Consider the following 13,386-nt stretch of genomic DNA (forward strand, 5'->3'; position numbering starts at 1 on the left):
GTTGATAGAGGCAAAGGGACGTGCCTTTGAGGCTGTGGGAGCCCAGTGGGGTTGTAGATTTTGGCGGGAAGAGGAGGGGATGGGAGGAAACGCCACCTGTCCGTGTTAGTGTGGGGTTGGTGGAGCCCCAGAGGGTTGGGGACCTGAACTGTGTATCCCCTGCCCCGTGGCAGCCCCTTCGCCCCTGGAATGATGGTCGAGGCTCCGAGCCATGGTTCTCATGTAGGCGGCCCGTTGAAACGCGTCCCTGGGGCCTCTGACAGTGGTGGGCTTGTGAACGGTGCTGGGCGTGGGCTGGCATCGCGCGGCCGGGTGGCCAGGGAGGACCTTGGGGGAGGGGCTTTAGGGAAGGGCAAGAAGTGGGGGGAGATGTGGGAACAGGAGGGTCATCCAGAGTAGCTGGGTGGCCTTTCCCGTGTGTCCAGGTGGCCTCCTCCCCGGGCTAATGAGGGTTTGCCCGTGGGGTGCGGCTGGAAGCAGGACAAGCCCCCTGAGTGGAGGAAGCAGCTGAGCAGCCGCCATGGGACCCCCAAGCAGAATTTATCCAAGTTGAATTGTTTACATCTCTACTCTTAAGGAAGGGGCCCAGCCAGGTATTAAGCCAATGAGCCATAAATATGCCAAAAACCTGAGTACAGGAAGGAGTCATCTGTGATTACCTACTGGCAGTGAGCGTCTACCCAGCAGGTGATTTCACACGGCTTCTGTTTGAAATACTGTCACTAGCCGTCTCGTTAAATCCAAGATTGCCTCCCAAAGACTTGATCTGAGTTTCTTCACCAAATTTTCACTGCAGGAGTAAGACTCGAATGTTTGTCCTGGCACTCGGACGGCATTCTTTACCTGGAGGGTTGGAGGTGTTTCCAGCGCAGGTGGCAGCGCCTCTGAAAGTTTGCCCGTTCGGTGGATTTGACTGTGACATTGAAACCAGGAGAACCAGGGGCTTTTTTATCCTTGAAACAAGAGCCCAGATGTCAAGGGGAAAATCTAGTTTTCTCCTTTTCTTAAGCAGCAGAAGTAAATAATATTTGTGCTTGCGCCACGGGTTACTCCATTCCGGCCCACTATAAAAGAACGCTGCTTCTTTAACCGAGCGTTGACACGGTAGAAATTCACTGGGGAAGGATGGCTTGAATTCTGAATAACCTGCCTCCCTTTCAGAATAAACACCGCTGCAGGCTGTATCTGGTGCTTTGGGTTTTGTTCAAAGAAACACGGCCGATGTCTTTGGCTGCGTGGGCTGCGTGAGCTGCGTTTCCTTTTAAACCCTGTTTCTCGCTCTGCAGACTCATGTTTGACTGTTGGAGGTTCATCCTGCGCAAGGAGACTGCAGGTGACGATGGGCCTCTCGCGCGAGCGCCCGGCGAGGCCAAAGAGGAAGAAAGTGACCCTCGGGTCCATGTGTCTGACGTCATCAGGCTCGTGCAAGACCAGCCGGGGGGGACGCCCACGCCCACAGGTAGGGCCGCCTTACGCCTCTGGGTCCTGATTGCGCCTCCGGTCCTCCCGGGGGGACCGACGTGTTTTAGATCCGGGGGAACAGCGCGCCTTGGCCTCCTGGGTCGCCTGCCGGCGGGGGCGGACCCAGGCTGGACCCAGGGGCCGCCCCTGCCCTCGTGTGGGGGAGACGTCACCTGCGCGCGTCTGCGCGTTTGGCTTCCTGGCAGTCGACCCGCTGAGGCTGGTTCCGGCGGGAGCGCGAGGAGCCCCCGTCCGGCTTGTAGACGGAGCGCGGCCCTCCCCCAGGGCACCGCCCCGGCCTCCGCTTCAGCTTCAGCGCCACGCACGCCGTTGTTTGGGTTTGGTGCCTTGTCAGACGGAGGTGGTGCCAGGCTTGTCCTGGTCACCGCAGCAGTGGCCCGGGCCCGCGGGACACACTGGGCGGTGCCCACCCGCCCTCCTCGGAGCTCGGCCCGACCCCCGGCCCAGGCCCGGGCCCCCTTTCTTCCTGTTCCTGGCCGTCCTGAGCGCTCTCCCCACACCGCTTAGTGGAGGAACGTGGCTCCTGTGCCTGTTAGATGTGCTGTGTTTAATCATTTGCTGCCATTCCCTCCCAAAGTGACCCCCGAAGTAGTTTTCCCTGGACGAGGGGCGCGCGCGCACGGCCGCCCGAGGTCCGCCGGTCATCTGCTGGCGAGCGCGCTGGCCCGGGCCGTGGCGTCCCCCGGGGACTGGGCCGGAGCCAGAAGCCAGAGACTCATCCGGGAACTTGGGTAACGGTTCTTCCGGCTGCACCGCGGGAGCTTTCTCGGCCCCAGGCTGGCTCCCGCGATGGCTCGGGCGGCTGGGGCTCGGGGCAGCGCTGTCGCCCTGAGACTCTGCTGAGTCCCGCACCGCCGGCTCCCGGCTGTGTCCTGGGCTCCGTCCTGCCGCGGGCGTATGGGGTACGAAGTCTGCTTGTGTCAGGACTTAAGTCTTTGAAATCAGTATGGTAAAACGTACGTAACGTAAAATTGGCCATTTCAACTTTTTTTTTTTTTTTTTTTTTTGCGGTATGCGGGCCTCTCACCGTTGCGGCCCCTCCCGCCGCGGAGCACAGGCCCCGGACGCACAGGCCCAGCGGCCATGGCTCACGGGCCCAGCCGCTCCGCGGCACGTGGGACCCTCCCGGACCAGGGCACGAACCCGCGTCCCCTGCATCGGCAGGCGGACTCCCAACCACTGCGCCACCAGGGAAGCCCCATTTCAACTATTTTTAAGCGTGTGGTTCAGTGACGTGAAGTACACTCAACGCTGCCCTGCAGCCATCGCCGCCGTCCGCCTCTGAACTCTCTCATCTCCCCAAACTGAAGCTCTGTCCCCGCGAAATGCTCCCTGCGCCGCCCTCCCGCAGCGGGGGCCCCGCCGTCCACTGTCTGCCTCCGCGATTCAGACTCCTTCAAAGCCCTCGTGTCCGTGGAGTCAGACGGTGTCTGCTTGTGGCTTCTCTTCGAGCCAGCGCGGTGTCCTGGAGGCCCATCTGTGTCGTGTCCTGGGTCGGTGCCTCACTCCGCAGAGCCGAGTCCTGTTCCCTTGTGGGGATGGGCCGCACTGTCTATCCGTTGTCTGCTGAGACACCTGGGCGGCTTCCACCTCTTGGCCGCTGTGGACGGCGTTGCTGCGAACGAAGTTCACGGGTGTCTGCCGAGGCCCTGCCTCCCCTTCTTGGGCTGCATCCCCGGCAGTGGGATTGCCCGTCATGAAAGCGTTCGCTGGTTTTGAAACCCGAAGGGAAGCTGGTTTCCTCCTGTCCAACTGGGTGACGGTGAGGTGAAGGGCTGGTCTGTCTGGTCCGACTTCCAGACTCCGCATCAGCAGACACGTGTCTTGGAGGAGGTCAGGGCGTCTGGGCCGGGCTGCGTGAGCGCCGGTGAGCTCGATGTGGCGAGGGGGCCTCCCCCTCCCGCCCCCCCCCCCCGCCCTCCACACGAGGCCTTCGTGTCCACACGCTGGGGCCCTGTGACCTCCTGCTGCCGTCTGTGCCACGGAGCCGGCGGGTGATGGGTGTGCGCCGTCCGCCCTGGCCGTGCCCGCGTCACGCGCAGAGGGGCAGTGGGCCCACGTCCGCGGTTGGCGTGGCCTCGTTCCTCGCAAGCAGGCTGCGGGGCACGAGGCTGCATTTGTCCGGAAACGTTTGCTCGTGTTTCCGAATGCCTGCTGCCATCGTGAAGCCTGAGTTTGGAAACAGGAAGGGGAGCTGAGAACGCGTAGCAGTTTCCCTGTCACAGCAGAAGCCCACCCACCATGGCCGTGCACGTTTCCTTTTTAGAAAGTTCTGTCTGTCCTGATCGGTTAGGAGTGTCTTTAGTGATGCCAAAATGCCACCTACAATATTCGTTGAATTGTGAAGTTGCTGTTGTTTGGGTCAAAAACCTTAGCATATCGGTAATTGCTGGTAGCTGAACCCAACACCTTAGTGCATCTACGGTGTGAGGTCCTTCAGGATTCTGGGGAGGGGGCTCCTGAGAACGGGGTCGGAGGAGACTCAGGGAGGGGCCCTGGGCCCTTCACATTTCTGGGGAGGGAGGTTTGCAGAAACAATTCGCTTGGGCTGAAAATGCATTTCGGAAAAGGGGAAAATGACCACAGGAAAGTGATGCTTGGAGAGAAATTGGCTTCTTGTCTGTCCCCAATGTTTCTGGCCTGGGTGGTGGTTGCAGTTTAAGGAGAACGAGTGACCTTCCGTGATCGTGGCCCGCTCGGGGGTCGAGCTGTACAGAATTGGGCGGACGTGGCACTCGCGGTGTCCTGGTTCTTGTCTCCGAAGCTCATTCTCTCTCTCGGGACCGTCCGTACTTTCCTGGGGGCCCCGTGGTGTTGCCGACCCTCTCGACCGAGCCAAGAACACCCGGCCCGGCCAGTCCGTTCTTTGTGGTTTTGTGCGTCTCGAGGGGGACGTTCTCAAAAGACAAATACGCTCTTGGTGGAAACGGAGCTCCTGGTGTTTCCCTAAATGATTCACTTCTCATTTTTAACCTTTCTTGATCCCTTGGTCTTTATTTGGACTTTTTATATTAGCCAGGAAGCTAGAAGGAATTCCTTTTAGCTTTAGGAACTGTGTTTTAGAGAACACAGCGCCATTCGTGAATTTGTAAATATTTGGAGACCAGCTGGTGTGTTGCAGGTTGACGCTGGGAGCGGATTGATCGTCTTCTTAGGGCAGCTGCCGGGGGGCCAGGGCCGGGTGAGGCAGCGGGGATGGCGGGAGGCCTCAGGGTAGAAGGGCCCCGAGCAGCCCCGAGCTGATCAACCCCCCCGGCCACCTTGCAAAGCTCTGGGGACTCCAGGGGAGTCCTCTGTCCCCCAGCGTCTCCGGCATGCTCTTCTCGGAATCGGCTTGGTGTGTTTCATCTTTACTTAGCACGCACAGGCCGCGTCACCTAGGACCAGGAGTGGCGGCTGAGCTGCTGGAGGAGGTTGCTCACAGGCCTGGGGATGCCGGGGAGCCCTCAGCCCGGAGCCCGGCCCCGGGGACCCGCCTCTGGCAGCCAGTGCGGCGTGCCCAGTAGCAGCGGCGAGTTTGTTAGTGTTTCATCAGAAACTTAGCGGGTTTTCTGTTTGACTGTGTGCTTTATGACACGTGCCGTATGACCAGCGTGACCCAGTGGCCACACCCTCCTCTGAACATGACCAGCGGGTACGGCCGCATCTCCCCTAGCCAGGGGGCGTCTGAGGGGCCACAGCCTTTGCGCCCTTTGACCTGGTCCCACTGTCCAGAAATCCCTCCTCCCCTGGCCTTGCCCTGGGCATCGTGCCTGCCTATCCAGGACTGGCAGACACCCCACCTGCTCCAAGAAGCGCTGCCCCCCGGCGTCCCGCCCATCATCCTCCCCCTGGGGCTGCGCCTGCGACCCCGTGACCCCGCGACCCCGTGACCCTGTGACCCCGCAGAGCGAGCGCTGCCCCGCCTCTGGCTCTGCCTCACAATCGACATGACGATTAACCGCCAAGAACTGGAAAACACTTGCTGCAAAGATACGGCCTTTCTGTACGTGGCTCTCCTACGAGGCGGGATCAGCGGCACAGGCGTCTTAACAGAAACTAAAGCTTTAGGGATGACACAGCAGCACGAGGACGAGAAACACTGTCCTGTGAATAAACGGAAACGAGAAAAGTCGATTTCCCACGGGCGTCTCCTTTGTCTCTATCCTTATGGACAAAACTTTTAAACCCACTGCTGGTAAGGATGCCTGTCCTTACAGCTGACCTGGAAATCAGGCTGATGGTGTGGATAAGAATCTTCAAGCATTTTGTTTTCAATCAACAATCTCCACTTCTAGAATTTAAACTAAGGAATTAATTAAAAATTGTCATGAAGATTCATAAACAAAGATGTTCACCAGAGTCATTATTTATGATGATGGCTATTTGGGGAAAAGCAAAATCACAGGATTGGAGGGTGGCGAAATCATTTAGTTGTCCGGTGATAACTGTCCCATGTCTTATGCTCTAAGAAGTGATGCTGCCGATTATAAAACAATACACTGTGACGGCAGTTTTGTGGGCACAAAGTGTGTGTCGTTTTGATGAAAGACCTACAATGGGTGCCTCGGTGTATTTTTATCACTCATTCGCAGTTGTTCCTTTCCTCTGTTTTTCCACATCAGGAAGCCTTACTGTCTCTGAGATACTCATTTCCCAAAGCAGGACGTGAGCCTGGACCCTGTCGGCCCCAGGACCCACCTCCCGTCCCACGCTGACCCTGTTCCTGGGAGCGTATGCCCACGCGGGTGCTGTTTCCACAGCAACTGTCCCCACTGCGTGGTCCCTTTGGGATGCGCCCAGCTTCTCCCGAGGGCAGGAGGGCACAGAGCAGCTTTGAAGGGAGGTCTGGTGGGAGAATTTTCCTGGGGGAGAAGCTGGGTATGAATAGAGCCGCGGAAAGGGGGGCCAGGCAGCCCCTCCACTGGGTCACACCCTGGGCACCGCTTGGGAAGGGGCCAGGCCTCCTCCCCCATGGCATCCCCACCCTGGGCCAGACGCTCCAGAATAAACAAATCAAGAATGAAGAAAAATAGGTCTATCAGGTGCCTCTTTGGTGTTTGTGGAGACGATCGTAACGTTCTTATTAACATATGACGTTAGGAGACAGCGCAGTCATGAATTTTACCATATTTAGTCCCTCTGTGTTCCAGGCATAAACCCCAAGCAGTCGTGATAACATTCTTTTAACGTGATGCTGAAGTCTATTTAATACCATTTTTTTCTTTCTTTACAGCTGGATCTTTGTATGCAGTATGTTCCAGAAATCTTTCCATGTCAGTTCACTTAGAGTGACCTCAGTTTGCATTTCAGGTGTGACGTACTCTCAGTACCAATTCGATGATTCTGTTTTTAGAAATAGATTTTAATCTTCAGAACAGTTTTAGATGAACAGACAAGTTGTGACGGTAGCGCAGAGCTCCCACGTACCTCACGCTCAGTTTCCACTGTTAGTGACATCTTACATTTTTATCGTGCGTCTGTTACAATTGATGAGTCAATGTTGAGATATTGTTATTAAAGTCCACACTTTATTCAGATTGCCTCGGTGTTTACCTACTGTCCTTGTTCTGTTAGAGGGTCCCATCCTGACACCACATGACACGTAGTCACCAGGTCTCCTCAGGGTCCGCTCGGCTGTGACGGCCTCTCAGACTCACCTTGTTTGGTGACCTCGACGGCTTTGAGGGGGGCCGGCGCGCGTTCTGTAGGACGCCCCTTGGCTGGGATTCGTCTGATGTCCTTTTCCTGGTTAGACTGGGGCGGGGGTTTGGGAGGGTCACCGCAGAGGCAAAAGTGCCCTTGACGTCACCATGACTCACCCCGGAGGGTGTTGGCCCTGGTCACCTGGCCAAGGTGTGAGTGTCAGGCTCCCCATGGCACAGGTCCCCCCCCCCCACCGCCGCTGCGGTCCGTGCTTTTGGAACCAGGCTGCTCTGTGCAGCTCATCCTGAAGGATGGGGCTATGTGAGACCATTGTATTTAAGGGTGTTTAATTAATTTTACTGGCCATCCGTTTCTGCTTCTGTCTCTATTTCTCGTGCTTTATTTCTCCTGTAAGAATCTTTTGAGCTCCTTCCTGATTCATTTATTTTGCATTCAGTCTCGGGGCATTAATGGAATGAATCTATTAATCTTTCCTGCCCCCCAACTCCCCGCCGCTCGGCGGGCACCTCTGCTCCCACACCCCTCGTTTCCTGGCACCGACTGGACAGAACCAGAACCTGGTGTCTCCATCCGTCCCGCTCGTACTTGGGGAGTGAGGATGGGCGTCGTGTGCCAACCGGGTCTCAACAGAGCTGATGCGAGCGTAGCAGAAGGAAGATCGTTTGATTTTCCCTTCTCAGCCGTGAGCCTCGGTGAGCCCGAAGCCCTCAGGGAGGCTGCTGTGTCTGCACGGACTGTCCAGGCCTGCTCTCTCCCCGGCCCAGTGCCCGTCCCCACCCTCACTCCCTCCTGTGGGCAACCCTGAGCCCACCCCACACGGGACTGAATCCCTCGCAGGAGCGCCTTCCGCCAGTGCCACCCTTCCACCTGCACCACACGCCTGCCTTCCTGGCTGTCGCTGCCTGGACCTTTCCCTCCACCTGAGGCCCGCCTGACCACACCTGCGTCCTACCTGTGTCCCACCTGAACCTCACCTGTGCCCCACCTGTGTCCCCCTGTGCCCCACCTGACCACACCTGTGCCCCCCTGTGTCCCACCTGTGCCCCACCTGACCACACCTGTGCCCCCTGTGTCCCACCTGTGTTCCACCTGTGCCCCGCCTGAGCCCCGCCTGAGCCCCGCCTGAGCCCCGCCTGAGCCTTGGTGCCTCTTCCTCCCTCCAACGTCGCTCCAGCTCCCCCTTGTCCTCCCAGCGTCTCTGGGTCTTCATTCTCTCCGGACCACGTCAGTTCAGAGGTGCTGTAGCGTCTCCCGCCCGGGAGCCTGCCCGCCGTCTGCACCCAGCCCCTCAGTACCCTCGCAGTCCCCTGGCTGTGGGTACCAGACACGTCGGGCCGCCCTGAGCCCCACCTCTAGCTGCCTCCGCGGCACCTCCGCCTGCAGGCCTTGCCGACTGCTTGCTCCACACCTGCTCCACCCTCCGGCTCCTCCGTCACTTCCCTGCCCCGCAGCCCCCGGAACCTCCTCTGGGGTCTCGGGCCGACTCTTGCCCTCGTGGGCTCAGTGTCTCTGTGCTGTCCACTCGTTTATTGTCTCTCCATGTGCGTAGAGATGATGTGACTGATTCAGATTCATCTAAAATACATGAAATCCTACAATAGGGCTTTTAGTCTTAGTCATTTTCCCAGTTGTGTATTCTAAGGGGTGACCACCAGGTTACGGGTTTGCAATTTTTATGTTAAGGTGCCATTTGGGGGGATTCCCCGGTGGTCCGGCGGCGAGCATGCTGCACTGTCACCGCCGAGGGCCTGGGTCCAATCCCTGAACGGGGAACTCGACCCCACAAGCCGCGCAGCACGGCCAAAGATAAGTAAAATAACATAAAATGCCATTTTCATACCAAAAATGTTCGGAACCACGGTTTTGCTTTGGAAGAAAATGCTTTGAAAAAATAGAAAGCGTGTAAACTACAAGTTCTTATGGTAATTCTTATCATATGTTTGTTTTCCCTGTGGACTGTATTTGTGGTCTTGTTTTAGCTGCTTTAAAATCTGATCTGGACATTTAGCCAGGCAACTTTTTCAGTTACTCTCTGAAAACAGAGAGTGATGAAACAGCCTTCATTCATTTCACTGGCACCATCTGCAACTCTGAAATGCAATTTTTAATTCATTGAATTAAGTAGACCGTGAAATGTGTTCGAGACGCAATATTCCATTTCTCCGTGCTTTGAAGGACCCAACAACTGGTATGATTTCTCTGTATAATTTCTCCTCCTTCAGATATCAAGGCTTGGCTGAATTATGCATCTTTAATTATTTACCGACCTTCTCTTCTTAAATAAACAGACCTACCAAGTAGTTTGATGCCTCTTCAGGAAACGCCACGTCTCCTAGTGGCTGACATCTCTCGTGAGTTTTGCCACCTCTCTTGACCTGTGCCCTGTGCAGCTGGGACCTTTTCTGTTTTCTGAGGTTAGAAGCGGGAGGGCGATCACGACACCTGGAGAGTTAGGCGTTTAAGGGAAAGGGGGTGCGGCCAGCAAACCCAGGTGGCCTCGCTCACCTGAAGAGCGATCTGGGTCTTCAGGACTCAGTTCTGAGGTCACATCTGATGGAAGTACCTTTTCTTTCCTGTGTTGGCACGAACACGGAAGAAAACTTGACCCGGCAGGCAGCTGTGCAGCCCACGCGTGGGTGTTGCCTCCACACGTGTGTGGTCAGTTATGGACACTCACTCACGGGCACACGTGTCTCCTGGGCGGAGCTGGGTCCCTGGGGCGTGGTTAACAGGACCCAGCAGCCTGGCTGCAGAGTCGGGACAGGTGTCAGCAGACAGAGATGTCGGGACAGGCGGGGATCTGATGGATGCCCTGAGTACGGACCGCCGTTAACCAGGGAGCAGCCTCGCACCTGGGGGCAGGGGGACGGGGCCCTGACTGGCCTGGGCTTTAGAGGGGGGACAGAATTCAGCGGGCGGAGGGACAGAAAAGCCCCCTCCCGCCCCGGCTGCGGGACACAGCACCTTGTGCTTCTCACCTGCTCTGACAAAGTGGGTAGAAACGGGGTTCCCGCCTGGTGGGTGTTCACCCTGAAGCAGATGTTGGGAGACAGGAAGGGAGGGTTACACGGGCGCGGGGAGGGGAGGGGTGCCCTCGCAGTAAAGTAGATAAAGAAAAAGCTGCCCTGAGATCTGAGGACACTTAGACCTGATGACAGGTTCTAGGAAATGCCGGGAACAGGGACCTCGCTAAAGGCCGCTGAAGGCGAGTGACTGTCAGACTCCGGTCTGTGGGAAGCCTTACGTGGCCGTTGAAAAGTTGCAGAGAAGAAAGAACCGGAGGAGAACCTACAGGTCCGAAGGGCTGCCGGGAAGTAACAGCCAGTCCGGTGTGTGAGCTGGACCGTGCAGATCCCAATTCTAACAAACCCAGCGGGCTCAGAAAGCAGAGACACGATACTTAAACTAGGAACTGTTAACTGCACCGTGGCCGCGCAGCTGTGGATTGTCCCGTGTTTGTGTTTAGATGGTGGTGTGTGTCTCCTTAGACCACGCGGGGCAGGGGCGTGGCAGCGGTTGGCGGGATGAGGAGGACGCGGGGCGGGGCGGGCGCAGACGCCCGCGCTCCTTACCCTGTGCCGCTGCTTCTGTTCACGTTTGAGGTTTCGACCGTGGGCGGAAAATCCCCTGTAACCTGACTTGCGTGCCAGAGACCACGACTGGGGGTCATCACGATCCGGGCTGGTTCTCTGCCGGGTCGCATCCCCGGGGACCGGCGGAGAGCGGGCTTCTTTCCGTCCAGCCGGGCCCACAGTTACCAGACCTGAGCGCCGAGGAACAGTTTTCGTTTTTCAAATAAATCTGGTGCATTTTTCCTCCTTTAAAAAAAAAAGCCATGACGGGTCTGCTGCAGGTGCATTTTCAGCCGCAGCAGCAGGCACGTGGGACGGCCCCGTCTGCCTGTTGCTGTGGAGGGGGAGGGGGGGAGCGGGAACCACAGGTCACGTGGGCGTGGCTTTGGCACGGGTGGGGAGGGTGTTGGCATGAGCCTGGAAGCTCCGCGACCCTGCCCCGAGGCGGGGAGGACGAGAGTCGCCCTCGGGAAGAAGAGGGCTGCTGCCCCGAGTGACACCCCACCCCGGGGGGGGTCCCCGACAGCTCCTGGCTCCCGGCCGTCTGAGGTTGGTGCTGGGGACACAGAGTCAGAGACTCTAACTGGCCTTTGCAAGACGGACTCCGGGCCACCGGCGCCTGGAGGGACTCGCCCGGCCCCTGGACTCAGGTGCCAGCGGAGGCCGGGCTGGCCGTGGCTGTGGGCCGTTCGCCTTCGGGTTTGCTGTGCGTCCCCTGGGGGCTTAACCTTCGCCACAGACGGCAGCCAGGCCCCGCGAGCCGAGCTCTGGAGTCGCGGCGGCCCTTCCCGTCCCCCGAGGGCACTGACTTCAGTGGGACACGGGACAGCAGGAAAAGCCTGCTCTCAGGCACGTCAGCAGCATCACTGCAGGAAACGGAGAGAGCTGACCCGAAGCTCGTCCCCAGGTTAACTCTTCAACCCCCGCGGAGCCTCGGGAGCAGGCAGCGTTCATCTTGCCCTCACAGCCACGCGAACCGCTCGGAACCTGCAGAGACGGGCCTCTGTGGCCTGCGCTCACCGCCCGCCTGGGCCGCCAGCACCTGCTCGGCGCCTCCAAGGTGGACGGGGAGGCCCTGCCTCGGCCCCGGCAGCGGGGCGGGGGACGGGGCCGCTGTGCCCTACTGGATTCGCCCTGTGGAGCCTCCCTTTTCTCAGGGGCCCTGTTTCCTGACGTCCTTCCCGCTGGACGTTGACGCGCGATTCAGAACCAGAGGAGCCGTTGTGATCAGTGAGGTGAGGGCTGCAGGATGCTGCGGCTGCTTTGAAGACACCGGACGGTTTCTTCCAAAATTCTTAGCACGTGATCCGGTGACCGCTCTCCTGTGTATTTACCCAGACGAGCTGAAGAAACTTATACCCACACAAAACCTGCGCGTGGATGTTTGTGGCAGCTTTATTCAGAGCAGCCAAGACTTGGATGCAGCCAGGGTGCCCTTTAGCAGGTGACGGATAAACGAAGTGTGGTCCATCTGGCCGATGATCCTGTTCGGGGCTGAGAGGAGATGAGCAGAGAGGATTTTAGGGCAAGTGAAGCCATTCTGCACGGTTATGGTGGTAGATGCAGGACATCACGTATCTGTCCATACCCAGAGAACTTTACAGCACAAAGCGTGAACCTCAGTGCGTGCAAATGAAACAAACCACTGAGGGGGTCAGGGGTCTCAGGAAGCACACAGACGTGACAAATGTGTGGTCAGCATAGGGTGGGTGGCGTGCGGATGTGCGTGGCCTGGGGAGGGAGGGGGTCTGTACACGGGGCCAAGGGACCCCTGGCGTTTGTCGGTGGTTTCCTCCCTGTTGTTATTAACAGTTAACGGTTAGGCGGGAATGTTCGCCTGTTTGAGGTGTGGTGTTGACGGACCTCTTCTCCTGTCTTTATTTTTGACGATGGCGTGAACAGGACGTGTGTCCTCAGTCCCCGAGCGGTGACCCCCTGGGTGCAGGAATGTCATGTGTGGAAGGGGTCCCGGGGGCTGGAGCTGAGACACACGGACCGCCTCACGCCACTGGGACCCGGTTGCCCCAGCATCCTCAGCGCCGGCGCCCCAGAGACTTCTGAACCCCCGTTACGAACAGGCCGGCCTTCCCGTGGGCCCCGGGCCGCTCCCCGAATTCTCAGTTCAGAGGTGTTGATGGGCCTTTTGAAAGTGGGACCAGTTTCCTGGCCCTGGACGCGTTAGTGTTAGGGTTTGTGTTTCCCAACAAATAAACACTTTGGAAGATGTGACAGGGTCACATCATAAGATCTAAGTTCAGCAAGGGGATGCCTTGTGTGCCCCCCAAATTCATGTGTCAGAGTCCTGACCCGCAGCACCTCAAAATGTGACCTTATTTGGGAAAAGGGTTGTTGCAGATGTGACTAGGTAAGATGAGGCCTTACTAGAATGGGCTGGTCCTGATCCAGCGTGACTGGTGTCCTCATAAAGGTGGGAAATTTAGACACACATGGGGAAGCCACGGGAAGATGAAGGCAGGATCAGAGTGACGCTTCTACGGGGCAGGGGTGCCAGGAGCCACCAGGAGCTGGGCGAGAGCCCGGGACAGACCCCCCCCTTGTGGCCTCAGTAGGAGCCAGTCTGCCGGCACGTTGACCCTGGACTCCTGGCTGGAGACTCTGAGACGACAGATCCCTGTTGTTTAAGCCGCTCAGTCCGGGGAACTCTGTTACCGTGGCCCCAGGACAC

The 13,386-nt window shown here is 58.1% G+C and overlaps 1 protein-coding gene and 1 long non-coding RNA gene across 4 annotated transcripts in view; one reads left to right on the forward strand and one right to left on the reverse strand.

Annotated features, from left to right (window-relative positions):
- Positions 1–13,386, reverse strand: part of LOC136792825 (uncharacterized) — an 84,994-nt gene that overhangs the window by 50,789 nt on the left and 20,819 nt on the right. The gene's annotated exons all lie outside the window — the stretch shown is intronic.
- Positions 1–13,386, forward strand: part of MCF2L (MCF.2 cell line derived transforming sequence like) — a 123,095-nt gene that overhangs the window by 4,444 nt on the left and 105,265 nt on the right. For all 3 annotated transcript variants that reach the window (XM_067016852.1, XM_067016855.1, XM_067016857.1), the window contains exon 2: positions 1,287–1,459. In XM_067016852.1, the coding sequence (XP_066872953.1) occupies positions 1,291–1,459 (169 nt within the window). In that variant the 5' untranslated portion in view covers positions 1,287–1,290. The remainder of the gene's footprint in view (positions 1–1,286; positions 1,460–13,386) is intronic.

Source organism: Kogia breviceps, chromosome 16, assembly GCF_026419965.1.
Source record: "Kogia breviceps isolate mKogBre1 chromosome 16, mKogBre1 haplotype 1, whole genome shotgun sequence".
NCBI classification, from domain to species: Eukaryota; Metazoa; Chordata; class Mammalia; order Artiodactyla; family Physeteridae; genus Kogia; species Kogia breviceps.